This window comes from Heterodontus francisci, chromosome 9 (genome assembly GCF_036365525.1).
Source record: "Heterodontus francisci isolate sHetFra1 chromosome 9, sHetFra1.hap1, whole genome shotgun sequence".
NCBI classification, from domain to species: domain Eukaryota; kingdom Metazoa; phylum Chordata; class Chondrichthyes; order Heterodontiformes; family Heterodontidae; genus Heterodontus; species Heterodontus francisci.
The window spans coordinates 11,452,896-11,470,825 of NC_090379.1; the positions used below are offsets into that span (position 1 = coordinate 11,452,896).

The window sequence follows — 17,930 nt, forward strand, 5'->3', positions numbered from 1 at the left end:
CCAATTGAAGCAATGGTGACAGGAGGAACAACTTTTTTTTTTAACGCAGTGAGTGGTTAGGATCTGGAATGTACTGCCTGAGAGTGTGGTGGAGGCAGATTCAATCGTAGCTTTCAAAGGGAATTAGATAATTATCTGAAGAGAAGAGATTTTCAGGGCTACAGGAAAAGGGCAGGGGAGCGGGACTAGCTGAGTTGCTCTTGCAGAGAGCCGGCACGAACATGACGGGCCGAAGGCCTCCTTCTGTGCTGTAACCAATCTATGATTCTATGTTGTCTTGACAAGCTTTCAATGTTCAGTGCCATCAGTGATAAAGGATTTAAGAGGTTTCTGCATGATAAGTGGGCTGATAAGTGGCAAGTAACATTCGTGCCACACAAGTGCCAGGCAATGAACATCTCCAATAAGAGACAATCTAACCATCTTCCCTTGACCTTCAATGGCATTACCACCACTGAATCCCCCACTATCAACATCCTAGGGGCTACCATTGACCAGAAATTGAACTGTACTAGCCACATAAATACTGTGGCTACAAGAGCAAGTCAGAGGCTGGGAATTCTGTGGCAAGTAACGCACCTCCTGACTTCCCAATCCCTGTCCACCATCTACAAGGCACAAGTCAGGAGTATAATGGAATACTCTCCATTTGCCTGGATGGGTGCAGCTCCAACAACAGTCAAGAAACTTGACACCATCCAAGACAAAGCAGCCCTCTTGTTTGGCACCCCATCCACCACCTTAAACATTCACTCCCTCCACCACTGACATACTGTGGCAGCAGTGTGTACCATCTACAAGATGCACTGCAGCAACTCACCAAGACTCCTTCGACAGCACCTTCCAAATCCATGACCTCTACCATCTAGAAGGACAAGGACAGCAGACGCATGGGAACACCACCACCTGCAAGTTCCCCTCCAAGTCACACATCATCCTGATTTGGAGCTGTATCGCTGTTCCTTCACTGTCACTGGATCAAAATCCTGGAACTCACTTCCTAACAGCACTGTGGTTGTACCCACACCAGATGGACTGCAGTGGTTCAAGAAGGCAGCTCACCACCACCTTCTCGAGGGCAATTAGGGATGGGCAACAAATACTGGCCTTGCCAGTGATACCCACACCCCGTGAAATGAATTTTTAAAAATATTGGTTGATTATCAACTATCGGGCTTGCTAAGGGCATTTGTATACATAGCCACACAAACCAAGTCCCAGGCTTATTCTCCACATTCCCACCAAAACAATGGCAGAGTCAGGCCATTTCAGGTGTGCAGTGGATGCTACAGGTGATGCCAGTACTCAGGCAGGGTTTCTTTCCTCACTTGATTGTAGCAGAGGTGGCTGGACAGCAAAGTGCATGGGTGTGGACACCCCATAATGGATACAGTCAGTGATGACCCTCATCGATTGACCAACCAACCATTATTCTCGGTCAAAGGCTTGTGCATGAAGAATGGGTAAAGTGTTGGAGGTGCTGCTTGTCTCTGCCATAACACACTGCCTTTAGGATAGAAGTGGGGTAGCTCGCTGGGAGTCAGGAGGGAAAGAGGAGAAAACATCCAAGACCATTCCTTACGAATGCCTAAATAGCTTCCTTACAGGTAAAAAAGCTGTGGCCAATGAAAAGACTAACAAAGAAAAAGAAACAGCTATGGTAAAACCCACAGCAAATCATTAATCATCACTTGCTGCCAGATCAAACAGAACTTTTAAAGGAAAAAATAAGCACCTAGTTCAAAAGCTTCTTCAATTATCTTCTTGTTCATCTCCAAGGCTCTTTGATCTGTTACGATGACAACACTTTTCTTCTGGGCCTGCAACATAGCTGCTATGGCAATAGCTCCGGGAGGCCCATCCGTCTCCTCTGGAGGCTGGTGATTGAAGTGGGTTGGAAATCCAGTGGTTATGAGCACAGATTTTGCATGCGAGAGAGAGAGACAGGCTTTGATCAGCTGGTCTTCGATGAACAAATGCTTGATACCTCGATCGCCTGTCCAGGACAGAAACACATTTCATTCAGACTTAATTCCAATCAGTTCAATTACATTGTAAGACGTGGAGTCGAATTTTATAAGTTTGAATAAAATAGCAATTGGAACAGGGCCCAAATGTTACTGCAAGTTGATAATGGGTGAGTACAGTACAGATTCTTTACAGTAATGGGGTTTCCAGTTGGGGAACTGTAATGGAACCAATGGAAACTGCACACAAACCATCCAACATTACTAACAGTAGGGTAAGCAGTCATCTTAGTGTCACATTTGGTAACGTAGTTTCAGACAAGAATCTTGTTACAGGCACTTCTTGTGGCAATAGGCTTTCTATTGAAAGAATCTCTGCCAAGCTCCCTAGCGGGTGAAGCCACAGACTGGTGAGTTATCCCCAACTCTGTAACCTCCTCAGCAATTAGAGGGAAAAGACACTCTTCATGTGCCCAAAGTTGGGATGGTCATGTCATATCCAGTGCTTGCTGAAAAGATTAGGTTATTAAATCAACAGGGGCAAAACCAATATACAAACACTCTACAGATATTTCCACACCAGATGGATGGCAGCGGTTCAAGAAGGCAGCTTACCACCACCTTCTCAAGGGCAATTAGGTCTGGGCAATAAATGCTAGCCTAGCCAGCGACGCCCACATCCCATGAATGAATAAAAAAAGGTCTCTGTCTCCAAGTGTAACATCACAGGGTGGGTTAGTTAGGTTTGGCAGACCATGGGGGGAGGAAGTTGGGAAGTCGAATGAGATTGGGCCATCTTTGCAGGAAGAGACCCAAGCTGGAAACTGGGGAATACTTTGGTCCGATAGTCAAGCTGGGAAAAACCACACAGATTCACTGGGCCAATCATGGGGACTTGAGACGGGTGAAGGAGGTTCCTGGGACTGCAGTGGAGATGGTCCTCCAAAGGCATGTTGGCTGATTTCAAAATGATAGGGGAGAGGAGGAAAGGGTTGGGTTGGAATCTATCAATGAAGCTAGATAGCTGCAGAAACTCAGTGCAGTTTCCTGCCAAACTGTCACCATCACATCCAGACTATGCGGCACCATTTCTAGGCTAAGGTTTCTGTTTCCTGTTCCTAAGTGCACTCTCACATTTGAACTCTGAACTCCACTATCATTTAGCTCTGACTTGCATTCTTTTCTTACCTGGATCTTGGTGAATCAGAGAATCCAGTGCCTTGAATTTCTCAACTGCGGTAACCGAGACAATGCTGTAATGGGGCGGATTCTGAGAAATGCAGAAAATGCGCGGGGTTTCTGTGTCAGCAGCGCAGCCGCTGGCCACCTGCTGCTGACTCCTCAGGTCAGTGATGAACATGCAGCCAGGAGCATGTGTGAAAGCCAGAGGGGATTCTGAAAATAAGAGGAATTGGACCAGTTAGAAGATATTTATATGATTTGAAAGAGAAGGCTGGAATCAACTTGATATTGTGTTATGACCTCAGTGAGACTATTAACGTTAAAACATGAGATATGAGCTCCCCAGACCAATTTAAAGAATTCAGTGGCAAGATTTCACATTTTAAGACTTTTACTATTACAACTAAATAGTACCTTGTAAGTAGCTGATACTCCAAATTACAGAGAAAGGTATTTTCTTCACTTGTTATAAGACTTGAAAACCTTACACCTCATTTATACAGTTCTCCTCGAAACAAAATCTTTGCAGCGAAAGTCCCAAACTCCATCCAGGTGCAATGGGTTGGATCTCCCAGACCTTCTCAAAGTCAATGTCCTCTTTGCTCACTTCCCCTTTTTTAGAACAAGCTATTTTAGATCTAGAGCTAATTAATAATCTTGTTGTAAAAGAACCTTTAGGGATGAGTGACCATAATATGATTGAAAGTGAGGTAGTTCAATCTGAAGCCAGGGCGTTAAATTTGAACAAAGGAAATTATGAAGGTATGAGGGGCAAATTGGCTGAGGTGGATTGGGAAAGTACATTAAAAGGTATGACAGTACATAGGCAATGGATAGCCTTTAAAGAATTACTACATAATTTACAGCAACTATTCATACCTTCAAGACACAAAAACCCAAAAAGAAAAGTTAGTCAACATGGCTAACAAAGGAAGTTAAGGATTGTATGAGATTAAAAGAAAAGGCCTATAAAGTTGCCAGAAATAGTAGTAAACCTGAGGATTGGGAGGATTTTAAAATACAGCAAAGGAGGACCAAGAAACAGATAAAGTAAGAGAGAATAGAATATGAATGTAAACTAGTAAAAAACATGAAAATGGACTGTAAACGCTTCTATAAGTATGTAAAAAGGAAATGTTTGGCTAAGACAAATGTTGGCAGAGCCAAGAGAATTTATAATGGGGAATGGAGAAATGGCAGAGAAGCTAAATGATTACTTTGTGTCTGTCTTCACTGAGGAAGATACAAGAAATCTCCCAGAATTAGGGATCCAATGGACTAGTGAGAATGAAGAATTGAAGTAAGTATTAGTAAGAAGGTTGTATTGGAAAAATTAATGGGGCTGAAGGTTGATACATCCCCAGGACCTGATATTTCACATTCCAGAGTGCTGAAAGAGGTAGCCCTGGAGATAGTGGATGCATTGGTGATCACATCATAGGGCGGCACAGTAGCGCAGTGGTTAGCACCGCAGCCTCACAGCTCCAGCGACCCAGGTTCGATTCTGGGTACTGCCTGTGTGGAGTTTGCAAGTTCTCCCTGTGTCTGCGTGGGTTTCCTCCGGGTGCTCCGGTTTCCTCCCACAGCCAAAAGACTTGCAGGTTGATAGGTGAATTGGCCATTATAAATTGCCATTAGTGTAGGTAGTAGGGGGATATAGGGACAGGTGAGGATGTGGTAGGAATATGGGATTAGTGTAGGATTAGTATAAATGGGTGGTTAATGGTCGGCACAGACTCAGTGGGCCGAAGGGCCTGTTTCAGTGCTGTATCTCTAAATCTAAAATCTAAATCTAAAATCTTCCAAAATTCTATAGATTCTGGAACAGTTCCTGCAGATTGGAAGGTAGCAAATGTCACCCCACTATTTAAGAAAGGAGGGAGAGAGAAAATAGGGAACTACAGACCTGTTAGCCTTACATCAGTAGTAAGGAAAATGCTAGAATGTATTCTAAAGGATGTGATAAATGGACACATGGATAATAAAGATCTGATTGGGCATAGTCAACATAGATTTATGAATGGGAAATCATGATTAATGAACGTGTTGCAGTTTTTTGTGGAAGTTACTAACAGAATTAATAAAGGGGAGTTGGTGGATGTTGGATTTTCAGAAGGTTTTTGATAACCCACAGTAGGTTCGTTAGCAAAATTAAAGCACATGGGAGAGAAGGTCATATACTGGCATGGATTAAGGATTAGTTAACAGGCAGGAAACAGAGAGTAGGATTAAACGGGTCATTCTTGCGTTGACAGGCTGTGACTAGTGGAGTACCGCAAGGATCAGTGCAGAACCCCAGCTGTTCACAATATATATCAATGATTTGGATATGGAGACCAAATGTAATATTTCCAATTTCACAACTAGGTGCAAACAAGTCTGGTGGACCTTTGTTGCACTCCCTCTAAAGGTAAGGGGACCAAAACTGCAGACAGTACTCCAGGTGCGGTCTAACCAAGGTTCTGTACAATTGAAGCAAGACTTCGCTACTCCTGTACTCAAACCCTCTTGCGATAAAGGCTAACATACCACTAGCCTTCCTAATTGCTTGCTGCACCTGCATGTGAGCTTTCAGTGACTTATTGACAAGGACACCTAGGTCCCTTTGTACATCTATATTTTCTTATCTCTTACCATTTAAGAAACACTCTACATATCTGTTCCTCCTACCAAAGTGGATAACCTCACATTTTTCCACATTATATTCCATCTGCCATATTCTTGCCCACTTACTAAGTCTGTCCAAATGCCCTTGTGTGTTGTGAGGAAGATGGATCAGGCCTAAGAGTGGATCCACAGAAGACTAGACCAATCAAGGAGTTTCCAGCTCCTAGGTACATGACTGAGCAACAGAGATTCAACCAAGTTGGAAAGTTTTTTGCCCAACCTAGCTGTAGGCAATGAGCCACTACATCAACTGTTAAGACAGGACAATACATGGTGTTGGCAGGAAGCACAACAGAGATCGTTTGAGAGAATCAAGGGAATGCTGATATCACCCAATATCACAACAACACTGAGACACCCACCATCATTGCTGCAGATGCAACAGGACTGGGAGCTGTACTGTTTCAAATTCAGACAGATGGAAAGCACAGAGCAGTTTACTATGCATCCCGTTCACTGACAAAGACTGAATCGAGAAATGCAGGAATAGAGAAAGAAGCATTTGTGGCTACATGGGCTTGTGAAAAGTTTGCAGACGATGTTATCAGCCTTCACTTCAAGATAGAGACAGGCCACAAACCATTGGTAACTCTCCTAAATGCAAAGGAATTAGCAAAGATGCCTCCACGAGTACAAAGATTCAGACTAAGGATGATGAGGTTGGATGCAAAGACAGAGTCTGTTCCAGGAAAGCAGCAGATGCTTTGTCGCACATCCCAGTGGCAAGACCTGAACAAGGTGATGTATCCCTTGTTGAAAAGGTAGAAACCTTTGCATCAACAACCAAAACTCTACCAGTAGAGCATGGCTACCCGACCTGGACCCAACCAGACCCAATGACGTGGTCTCCCTTCCGCATCCAGCATTCGGGCTCGGGTTGGGTCGGGCCAGGTCAGACACAGTGCTGCCTTTTGATCGGGAAGAGAAAAGCTTCAAAATTTGAACAGCCAGAACGTCAAGGTGGGAATCGTGCATTCGGACTCCACGCTAGTCTGCAGTGAGAGATTCCACCCAAGGTAGAGCACAACCTCTTTGATATAATCAACTTCATTCCAGTAGTTGGGTCGGGTTGGGCACAGGGAAAAAAAAAAATCAAAGGATTCTGGTCGGGTCGGGTTCGGGTTGGATGTGGTTCAGTCAGGCTCAGGTCGGGTTTCATTTGCATACCCAAGCAGGCCTTTATCTACCAGTCACAACTCAGAGACTGAACGAAATCAGAGATACACAGAAATTTGATGAAGAATGTGCTCAAGTCAGACAGTACTGTGTCTAAGGATGGCCAACACACATTCCACACAATCCCATTCTCAGTCAGTACTATGAACAGAGAGTACATCTCAGTGTAGTTGATGATTTAATCTATGATGAGAGATTGGTCATTCTGAGAGTTCTGAGACTAGACGTACTACAAAGATTGCATCAAGGACATCTGAGCATCACAAAATGTCAAGCCAGAGCAAGAAATTCTGTTTGGTGCACAGGTCTCTCAAAATCACTCCAAGAGATGATATCAAGATGTATCCCTTGGGCATCATCAGGAGACAAGAGAACCACTGAAGTCTTGATTCCATCAAGACCATGGGAACGTCTTTGCTTGAATCTTTTTGAACACAGAGGTAAAATGTTCTTGATTGTAGGAGATTAACTCAAGATTGATAGAAGTCAAGTGACTGCAGGCTTCTGAAGCAGTGATTACATCATTGAAGGAGATATTTGCAACACATGGAATCCCAGAGCTTGTAATCTCAGACAATGGACCACAGTTTGCCAACGAATACTTTAAAGAGTTCACATTATCATAGGAATTTGTTCATACCACCAGCTCACCAAGATACCCTGAAGCCAACGGTGAAGCTGAAAGAGGAATGCGTACAGTAAAAGCATCGTTGCAGAAGAATGAAGACATCCACTTCTGAGCTATCAAGAATCAAAACTACAGAATGGTCTAGTACCATGTGAACTCCTATTGGGAAGACGACTGAAAACCCAACTACTTACTCTCACACATCAACTCGTACTTGTGGCATGAGTGTATGACTTGGAAAAAGTGAAGGAGAGGATGGAGATCGCTCCAGAGGTGGGACCACGACAAACGTCACAAAACATGAAACCTACCAGGCATCCAAACAGGAGAGCCAGTTTGGATCCGAGAACAAAATTGGTATAGAGAAGTGATTCAGCAGACACCATATCTAAGGTCCTACGTTATCCAGACAGAGTGTGGTATGGTGGTGAGATGAAATAAACATGTAGCCATACAGAAGTAGCCTCCTATCCAGGGAAATCAGTTATCTCACAAAAATAATGGACATGATGCTGTATTCATCCACCAATCCAGATGAACCTGAGTCATCTACCAATTCCACTCTTGCACAGCAGTGTCAGAGAGACTACTCAGAGGACTTGAAACCTCAATCCCCTTCAAAAGAAAAGAGGACTCGTTACGGTAGACTTGTGAAATTGCCACAGCGGTTATCTATGTAAAAAAAATGGAAGTCAGAGACTTGGGAGAGATGTAAGATAATGCGGTATACTGCACATTGGGCTGTTACTGGGTTAATATGCTAATCATACCTCATTACAGGAAGTGACATAACACCACGTGTGTGAATCCCTTGGAAGATGTAGCCATAGCACTAAGATGTGTTTTTATAAAGCTCCAGTTTAACCGTCTTTTAACCCATCTGACTCTTCAGATATTCTGTACTAGACTAATAGTAAGCAGAATATTACAGATGAGGGGTTTCAGCAACAGATGAGCTGAGGGAAGGTCGGAGTCGAGCGACGTTATAGAGGTGGAAGTAGGCAGTCTTGGTGATGGTGCACACTTGTGATCAAAAACTCAGCCCGGGGTCAAACACCAAGGTTGTGAATGGGCTTGCTCAGCTAAGACAGTTACCAGGGATGGAAATGGTGGACTGGGAACAGAGTTTGTGGTGGAGAACGAAAGACAATGGCTTCAGTCATTCCAATATCCAGCAGGAGGCAATTTCTGCTCATCCAATATCAATAATATAAATAATAGAGGTAAAAATTTAAATTCAAATGAACTGAGAAAATAGAAGAAAAAAAGATACAATAAGTGAAGATAAGATCATGTTACATTTTGAAGTAAAATTGGAGCTTTAGTAGTTTAGTATTAATATGACTGTATTAAAACTATCCTTGGTGAATCATTGAAGTTACAGTACAGAAGGAGGTTTTTGGGACCATTAATACTGTGCCAATGTTAGATCTTAGTAAACTGCCATTTCCTGCCCTTTAACCACATCCTTTGATACCCTTCCTTTTCAACTCATAATCCAATTCACTTTTAACGATGTTAGCCTCTGCCTCAACAGCCACCAGTTGTACAGCATTTACAATCCATATGTATGTTGAAGTCCCATCTATGAGCGTCACTGATATATTAGGATTTTGACATTGGTTGCTGTGTTTCCTACATTACAACAGCGACTACACTTCAATTAATTGGCTGTGAAAAGCTTTGGGATATCCTGAGGTCAAGAAAGGTGCTATATAAATGGAAGATCTTTCTTTATGATCCCGATGTGAAAATATTTCTTCTGAATCCCCCAGCAATAGTGTTCCGTCTATGCCTCCTCAGTGATTTGAATCATCACCTAAATTTCCCGCTTCTGATTTCTCTGCTGCCCTCACTCAACCTCAGTCTTCCTAACTGTCACAGGTCATTTTAAAGATCTGATCACTTCCTGGTTTCCTTATATATCCTTAGATGTCATGCTTCCTGCTTCAATCCTTTCTACAATCTTCCTCTGCCCCTGCAGAAAACTATCCCCTACTCCCTCTCCCGATTCTTCTCAACTTCCTCCCTTCTGGCCTCCACCAGCCCGAATGGATCTGCTTGCTCCACTCAACCTGCTCAACAGTTCCCTTGCTTTTGCCTTCGATGCTTCACACTGTTCCACAATTCTCATCTCTGGACCCTTAAAAAACATTCCCAAAGACCTGATGCATAATCAGCCATTTTTATCCATCATTTAAAGCAATATCACACCTCCCATTTCTCATCCAAACTCTCCAACTACTCAAGGATTATTCTGAAATATGAAGATAATCCTAGGGTTCTCTTTTCAACAATAAATGCCACCTCTATCCATCCCATTTATTATTGTGTATCTAAATCACTCGGCTATTCAGCCAGTATATACAGAGGCCATTACACATTTATTGCACTGTACATATATTAGCTATCGCTCATTTGGTACCTCTCTCGCCCAAGAATCAGAAGGTTGTGGGCACCAGACCATTCCAGAGATTTCGGCACAAAATCTAGGCCAACACTCCTAATGCAGTACTGAAGGAGCTGCACTATCAGAGGTACTGTCTTTCAAATGAGACATTAAACCAAGACCCTGTCTGCCCTCTTCGCTGGATGTAAAAAATCCCATGGACCCTTTGAGCAGAAACAGGAATGTTTTACCCAGTGTCCTGGCCAACATTTATCCTGCAATCAACACTGCCAAAACCAGATTATCTGGTCCCTTATTTCACTGCTGTTGTGGGAACTTGTCCTCCACTAATTGGCGGCTGCATTTCATACAACAACGACTACATGTCAAAAATACTTCATTGGCTCTAAAGATGTCCTGAGGTTGTGAAATGTGCTATATAATTGGAAGATCTTTTTTCAATTTTATTGGCAGCAAAATTATTCACATAAAAATTCTAGAGTTCTACCACACAACCACTCAAGTCCCTTATCTGTATCTTACTGCAGCTGCGGACAGCTTCTGCTGCAGTGACTCCACAGGCCCAGAAGACTGGAACGTCACCAGGATGTGCTTCAACTGTGTCCCCAAAATCTGGGTTGGACAAGTCTTCAATTCCGATTAATCCTGAGGGTGGTAAAGTGAATGTGTTTTAATACCTGTGTAGTTTTTTTTATTGGAGAAACATTTAAAATCAGCTAAAACAATGCACAGGAAGAAAACAAATGTTGACTGTTCCCCCTTCAAGAATCTTACTTACCTCGCTCTGTGACTAGTAGGATGACTTCAAAATTTAATCTATTGTGGAGACTCTGTGTAGCCTTTCCTCAGGAGATACCTTGAACTGGGTAGACTTCATGATCTAATGGTGGGGGAGGCTCCTTTGCTGATGTGACATTATCTCCTCACTGTTTTACTCTACGGTTAGACCACATCTGGAGTACCAAAGGGATTTAAGGAGCCATGTACACAGATCACTAAAATGTAGTACACAGGTGCAAAAAAGTAATTAAAAAGGCTAATGGCCTGTTCGTCATTCTAACTAGAGGGCTGGAATAAAGAGGAGGAAGTCTTGCTACAGCTATATAAAGCTATGGTCAGACCATATCTAGAGCACTGTGTACAGTTCTGAGCATCACACCTTCGAAAGGATACATTAGCCTTGCAAGGAGAGTAGCACAGATTCACCAGAACATTACCAGGGCTCCAAGGATTAGATTATTAGGTGAGATTACATAAACTAGGCTTGGAATCCCTGGAATATTAGAGGTGATTTGAAAGAAGTTTTTAGGATTTTAAATTGATTGAGTAGATAGAAACTTCTTCCCCTGGTGGGGTGTCTAGGACAAATGGACATAACCTTAAAATCAGAGCCAGGTCATTCCAGAGAGAATTTATGGGCTGGATTTTACGCCGGGCGGACGGGAGCTGGCCACCGACATAAAAGTCGGTGGCAAACCCACTTTCGCCCAGCCCAGGGATCCAACCCGCATTTTACGGGTCACTGGGCTTTAATTGTTCTGAAACAGGACTTCCACCCACTTGAGGGAGGAAGTCCTGCCTCATTGAGCTGCTAGCCAATCATGGGGCTGGCAGCTCTTAGTCCCAGCAGCGCTACCGGGAGCGGTGGCCACTGCTGGGACTGCAGCCCAGCCAAGGACATGGAACCAGGACTGGAGGTAAGTTTGGTTTGCCTCATCGCGCAAATCGGTCAAAGCCCAGCAAGGCAAGGGTGGTCATTTGTGGCGGAGGAAGGGGGGGGGGGGCGTGTCGGGTCCTGGGGGAGGTTGGGGAAGCGGGGGTGGCCCTCAATCTGGCACCCTGCCTTTCACGTCTACTGGACGCCCGCTTACCACAGATAAAATACCCGTGGAGGCGGGCGACGGCCCTAAGCGGCCAATAAGTAGCCACTTAAGGGCCTTGATTGGCCTGAGGTGGGCAGCCCATTTCTCACCCCCCTGCACAGCTCACGTAAGGTGGGGCGGAGGCGGGAGTGGGCTGGGAAGGCCTCCCGGAGCCTCCTGCTCACTTTTACACCACCCCCCGCCACATTCCGGCTCACTGGGCTGGCATAAAACTCCAGCCTATGAAACACTTGTTCACTCAAAGGCTGGAAGAAGTGTGGAACTCTCTCTCTCTCCCACAAAAAGCAGTAGATGCCAGTTCAATTAATCATTGTAAATCTGAGATCGAAAGATGTTTGCTAGCCATGGGCATTAAGGAATACAAACATATGAAATATGAGAAGTAGGCCACTCGGCCCCTTGAGCCTGCTCCGCCATTCAGTAAGATCATGGCTGATCTGTTTGTGTCTCGAATTCTACACTCCCATCTACCCCCAATAACCTTTGATTCCCTTGCCTAACAAGAATCTATCTACCTCCGCCTCCACCACCTTCTGAGGCAGAGAGTTCCAAAATCCCACAACCCTCTGAGAAAAAAATTCTCCATCTCTGTCCGAAAAGGACAACCCCTAATTTTAAAACAGTGCCCCCTAGTTCTGGAGCCAGCGCAGGTGGATGGAGTTAGGGTACAGATCAGCCATGATCTCAGTGAATGGTGGAAAAGACTCGAGGGGCTGAATGGCCTAATCCTGTTCCTATGTGCTGATCCCAGGAGCAAGAACAGGAAAATTGATCCCCTTTTGCATTCTTTCTCAAAGCCTTAAGGTAATCTTACCTGGATGGCCAATGTGTACAGGTGCACCATGGGCATCCTCCATGGGATGGGTTATTTGCACTACTGCATCAAGCTTGTCTACGGGGATAGGCCGCATAGTGACCACCATGTTACACTGGAAACCGTCAATCCCGACACATGGAATTGATGTCTGGGGGTGGAGGGGTGGGGTGCGGGGAAGAAGCATGGAAAGAATAAGGTTTTGCTACAAAATTGCACAATAAAAAAAAAATCAGTATTTGATTTGCAGGCATTGGGTACACATTTACATATAGCCCAGGTGAGCAACGCCAAAAGAACCTGAGAGCAACTGCTCTTGCATGTTGGCTAAAATCAGTGGCCTACTACTCACCTTGACCAATCGTTACCCAGTAGTTTAATGGTGAACCGGTCTGATTCACTGCGACAAGAAATGCGTTGGCGCACTGAGCAGGCCGCAGACACCAGTTGCCATGGCAATGGCCAAGCACTGAATCCACAAAATGATGAGGTTGGCTGCGTGGAGGTGGGGGCAGTTCTCACCCATGAGCAAGGCCTGCTTGTCACCAGTCAGCAGCAATTCAGCAAGGCTGAGGGGTCTTTGTTTAGTGGTGGATAGTATGTGGTGGTTTGATAAACCGACTTCAGAGGGCAGTCAAGACGCAAGTGTGGACACTTGTTGAGGACATTGGCTGTGATTGCTTTCTTTTCATTCTAGAGATTTTGACATCGCTGGAAAGGCTGGCCTTGATTGCCCTAGTTGCCCAGAATGCCCTAGTTGCCCAGAATGTGGTTATGTGCCTTTTTCTTGAACTGCTGAAGTTTCTAGTGATTTTATTATACACTGAGTGTATTACTAGGCCACTTCAGAGGGCAGTTAAGAATCAACATTGTTGGCATGGGAACTACAGTCACATTTAGGACAGACCAGGTAAAGATGGCAGGTTTTCCTTCCCTAAAGCACATCATCAAAATAGTCCGGATTTTAACAACATTCCAACAGATTCAAGGCCACCTTTACTGATCCCAGATTCTGATTTGAAACTGAATTCAAAGTGGTTTTGAACTCACAATCTAGTGGATTATTGGTCCAGGCCTCTGCATTACCAATCCATTAATATAAAATAGTCCAGTAACATCTACTGCCCTACCAGACCCTGAACAGTCGCATGAAGACCAGCTAACTTCATACACAAGTGTGGGAATGTGCATGTGCAACTTTTAACCTACCTTGTACATGCTGACGTTACACCCTTGTTCAATGTTTCTTATAGGAACACCAGCCTCAAGGACTGGACTCTCAAAGGAAAAGCTACATCCCAGGTAAAACGTGACCATGTTCTTTAACTGCTCGGTGTATTCCACGAGGCTGCTTAGATTACCCGTGACATTTCCTCCTTCATACTTCATGTACTGTGGGCAATCGGTCCTAAAGCCAAATTGCAGCGTTAAGATTTTGTTTAAAGGTCTTTGTTTTTAAATCTGGAACAATTAGTCCTGTTAAATTAGCTCCTAAATTCCTAGATGAAGGGCTGAGGCTCCCAGTGCAAAACACCAACTTTGAAAAGAGTAGGAGAGAAGTTGAGGTAAATCAACAAGTAGGAACAGGAGGAGGCCATTCAGCCCCTCGAGCCTGTCCCATCATTCAATTAGATGACGACTGTTCTGTACCTCAACTCCATTAACCCACCTTGGCTCCACATCCCTTAATATCCTTAACTCACAAATATTTATCAAGCTCAGTCCTGAAGTTTTCAATTGACCTGTGTAACAGCTGGGGGAGAAAGATCAAGATTTCCACTACCCTCTATGTGAAGAAGTGTTTCCTGACATCATCCCTTCATGGTCCAGCTCTGATTTTAAATTTATATCCCCTCGTTCTGGACTCTCCCACTAGAGGAAATAATTTCTCTCTATCTATCCTATCAATTCCTTCAATCATCTTAAACACATCAATTAGATCACCACCTAATCTTCTAAACTGAATTAGCATTCAGGTAAATCCAACTTTGGCTTCTAAAAGCATGTACTCTCTCGAAGGAAAAAGAAGACTGATAGGGAGGGACCTCAATCTTTTCCAGGACCTTAGAAGTATTGAGTTAAGAGTCTGATGAAAGGTCATCGACCTGAAGCGTTAACTTAGTTTCTCTCTCTACAGAGAGAAAGCCTGAGCTATTGAGCATTTCATCAAGATGGGACAATGAGGTTTGGTTACAACTCAGTGAGGATGCAGTAGAGACAGAATGTATTAACATACAAAAGGACCAGCTTAGCAACAAGCCTGTCCCAAATAGTTATGGCACAACTAATATCCCCCTCTTATAGTCACATAATCTCCTTGGAGAGGCAAAAAGCAGATTTAAGAAAACCTTTGGCCAATTCAGTAATAACCTATTTGTAATATTTATAGTATTTTATAATGCATTTTAATATATTTATAACCTATGAATACAAGATAGTTATTAATAACTTAATAGCTTGATTGAGTTTTTGAGGAGGTAACAGAGAGGGTTGATGAGGGTAATGCAGTTGATGTGATGTACATGGACTTCCAAAAAGCGCTTGATAAAGTGCCACATAACAGGCTTGTCAGCAAAGCTGAATAAAAGGGACAGTGGCAGCAGAGATACAAAGTTGGCTGAGTGACAGGAAAGTTAGAGTAATGGTAAAAGGTTGTTTTTCAGACTGGAGGAAGGTGGTGTTCCCCAGGGGTCAGAGCTAGGACCACCGCTTTTCTTGATATATATTAATGACTTAGACTTGTGTGCACAGAGCACAATTTCAAAACTTGTAGATGACACAAAACTTGGAAATATTGTGAATTGTGAGGAGGATAGTGAGAGACTTCAAGAGGACGTAGACAGGCTGGTGGAATGGGCAAACATGTGGCAGATAAAATTTAATGCAGAGAAATGCGAAGTGATATATTTTGGTAGGAAGAATGAGAAGAGGCAATATAAAATAAAGAGTACAATTCTAAAGGGGGTGTAGGAACAGAGAGACCTGCGGATATATGTACACAAATCATCGAAGGTGGCAGGTCAGTTGAGAAATTGTTAAAAACGCATGCTTGATCCTGGGCTTTATAAATAGACATTGAGTACAAAAACAAGGAAGTTATAATGAACCTTTCTGAAACACTGGTTCCGCCTCAACTGGAGCATTGTGTCCAATTCTGGATGTCATGCTTTAGGAAGGGTGTGAAAGCTTTTGAAAGGGTGCAAAAATGATTTATGACAATGGTGCCAGGGATGAGGAATTTCAGTTACAAGGACAGATTGGAGAAGCTGGGGATGTTCTCCTTAGACAGAGTAGGTTGGGAGGAGATTTGATAGATGTGTTCAAAATCATAAGGAGTCTAGACAGAATATAGAGAGAGAGAAACTGTTCCCATTGGCCGAGGAATTGAGAAGTGGGGGACACAGATTTGAGGTGGTTGGCAAAAGAACCAAAGGCTATGAAAAAACAATTCTTACGCAGCAAGTGGTGAGTATCTGGAATGCACTGCCTGAGTGTGTGGTGGAGCAGATTCAATTGTGACTTTCAGAAGGCAATTAGATGAGCAGTTGAAGTGAAAAAAAATCTGCAGAGTTACGGGAAAGGGGTGGAAGAGGCTTATGTGGATCAGTTGGGCCAAATACCTGTTCCTGTGTTGTAAATTCTATGTAATTTAGGGAATAAAAAGGTCTAGAAAATTCCTGTCCGACTCCCAAAGGCAATCAAAATGTGGTCCAAGAGGTTACAGTGACCATGAGGTACATCACCAATATCCCACCTACTTTTTGTACCCAGTGATATCAGCCACAACAAGCACATATCGGAAAAATAATTGGAGGTTTAGGAGGAAAAAGGGAAATAAGTTTGCATGGCAATGACTGACTATATCAAATTACATGGAGCCGACAGCATGGAAACAGGCTATTCAGCCCAGCTGCTCTATACCAACATTTAAGCTCCACACAAACCTGCTCCCAACCCTCTTCATCCCACCCTATCGGCATAACTTTCTATTCCTTTCTCCTTCATATGTTTATCTAGCTTCCCTTTAAATGCATCCATACTATTAACCCCAACTACTCCATGTGGTATCGAGTTTCACATTCTAAACACTCTCAGGGCAAAGGCGTTTCTCCTGAATTCCCTATTGGATTTATTAGTGACTATCTTATATTTATGGGCCACAGCTTTGGTCTCCCCCTGCCCCAACTGGAAACATTTTCTCTGGGTCTACCCTATCAAATGCCTTCATAATTTTTAAAGACCTCGACTAGTATTGTACAAATGAAAATGACTGAAAAATAGAGGCTGGAGGCTACTAATTAGAGAAGACCCCCTATCAGAAAACAGCCTGTTTTGCCTGTAAGGGCCCCCAAGGCCAAAAAATTTCAGACTCGTCTAATAAGTGTGGGTCCACCTCACAAAAATTCGCATAATTTGACATGTTAGCAACAAACCAGTAATTTCACTCCAAAGGATTACCCAACAGCATAGTAGTCAAGGTCACCACCCAGTGCAGCACTGAGCCATCCAGAACAGAAGGACCTGGTTTCAATCCTTGACAGGGGCGGAATTAACTGTTTGTAGCCAGGGACAGAATGACAGGTCACGGAGGGACAGGAAAAAAAGTTTAAAAAAAAAATCTGTCAAGTTTCCAACTCCTGATCCTTATCTGGTGACTCCTGCCAAAAAAGTCCACATGGATGGTAATGCAGCTGGCTGTGATGCCTCCCAAAGTTCAACAGCCAACCAACACCTACTGGTGTGCACCCAACACTTTGGAATCGTAACCCAGCCACCGGTGATCACCTTCAGGAAGGTAATGAGGAAACTCGGGAAGAGGGAGGTGGGGGGGGGGGGGGTGGGGAGGGGGGGAAGAACTACTTGAACCTTCCTATAGCATTTGATGATCAGTTTATATATTAACCTCTGTTTTAAAGCTTTCAGACTTTGTCCTGCAATCAAATATACATTAACTTAGCTGGGTAATTTATAGTGACTTGTAAACTGAAAGCAGCACTCACATTTTAGTGCAAGTGACAGATTCCAAAAACCAACAAGACTAAACATTAAAGAAGGGATCAAAGATTGCTGCTTCCTTGGGATTTTTTTTTAATGCTTGATGTCTTCTCACTCTTTAGGCTCACATGCGAAGAATAGTCACTTGGTTGAGGTACCTGACAACACCACTGGAGATTAACCCCAGCATCAGTTCAGAACTTCAGGA

General features: G+C 43.6%; 1 protein-coding gene across 5 annotated transcripts in view; it reads right to left on the reverse strand.

Annotated features, from left to right (window-relative positions):
- The window catches only part of dglucy (D-glutamate cyclase), a 74,030-nt gene that overhangs the window by 21,303 nt on the left and 34,797 nt on the right, over positions 1–17,930 (reverse strand). For all 5 annotated transcript variants that reach the window (XM_068038561.1, XM_068038559.1, XM_068038560.1 and 2 more), the window contains 5 exons: positions 13,937–14,135; positions 12,728–12,878; positions 10,553–10,675; positions 3,156–3,362; positions 1,736–1,996 (listed from right to left, as the gene is read on the reverse strand). In XM_068038561.1, coding sequence (XP_067894662.1) covers positions 1,736–1,996; positions 3,156–3,362; positions 10,553–10,675; positions 12,728–12,878; positions 13,937–14,135 — 941 coding nt within the window. The remainder of the gene's footprint in view (positions 1–1,735; positions 1,997–3,155; positions 3,363–10,552; positions 10,676–12,727; positions 12,879–13,936; positions 14,136–17,930) is intronic.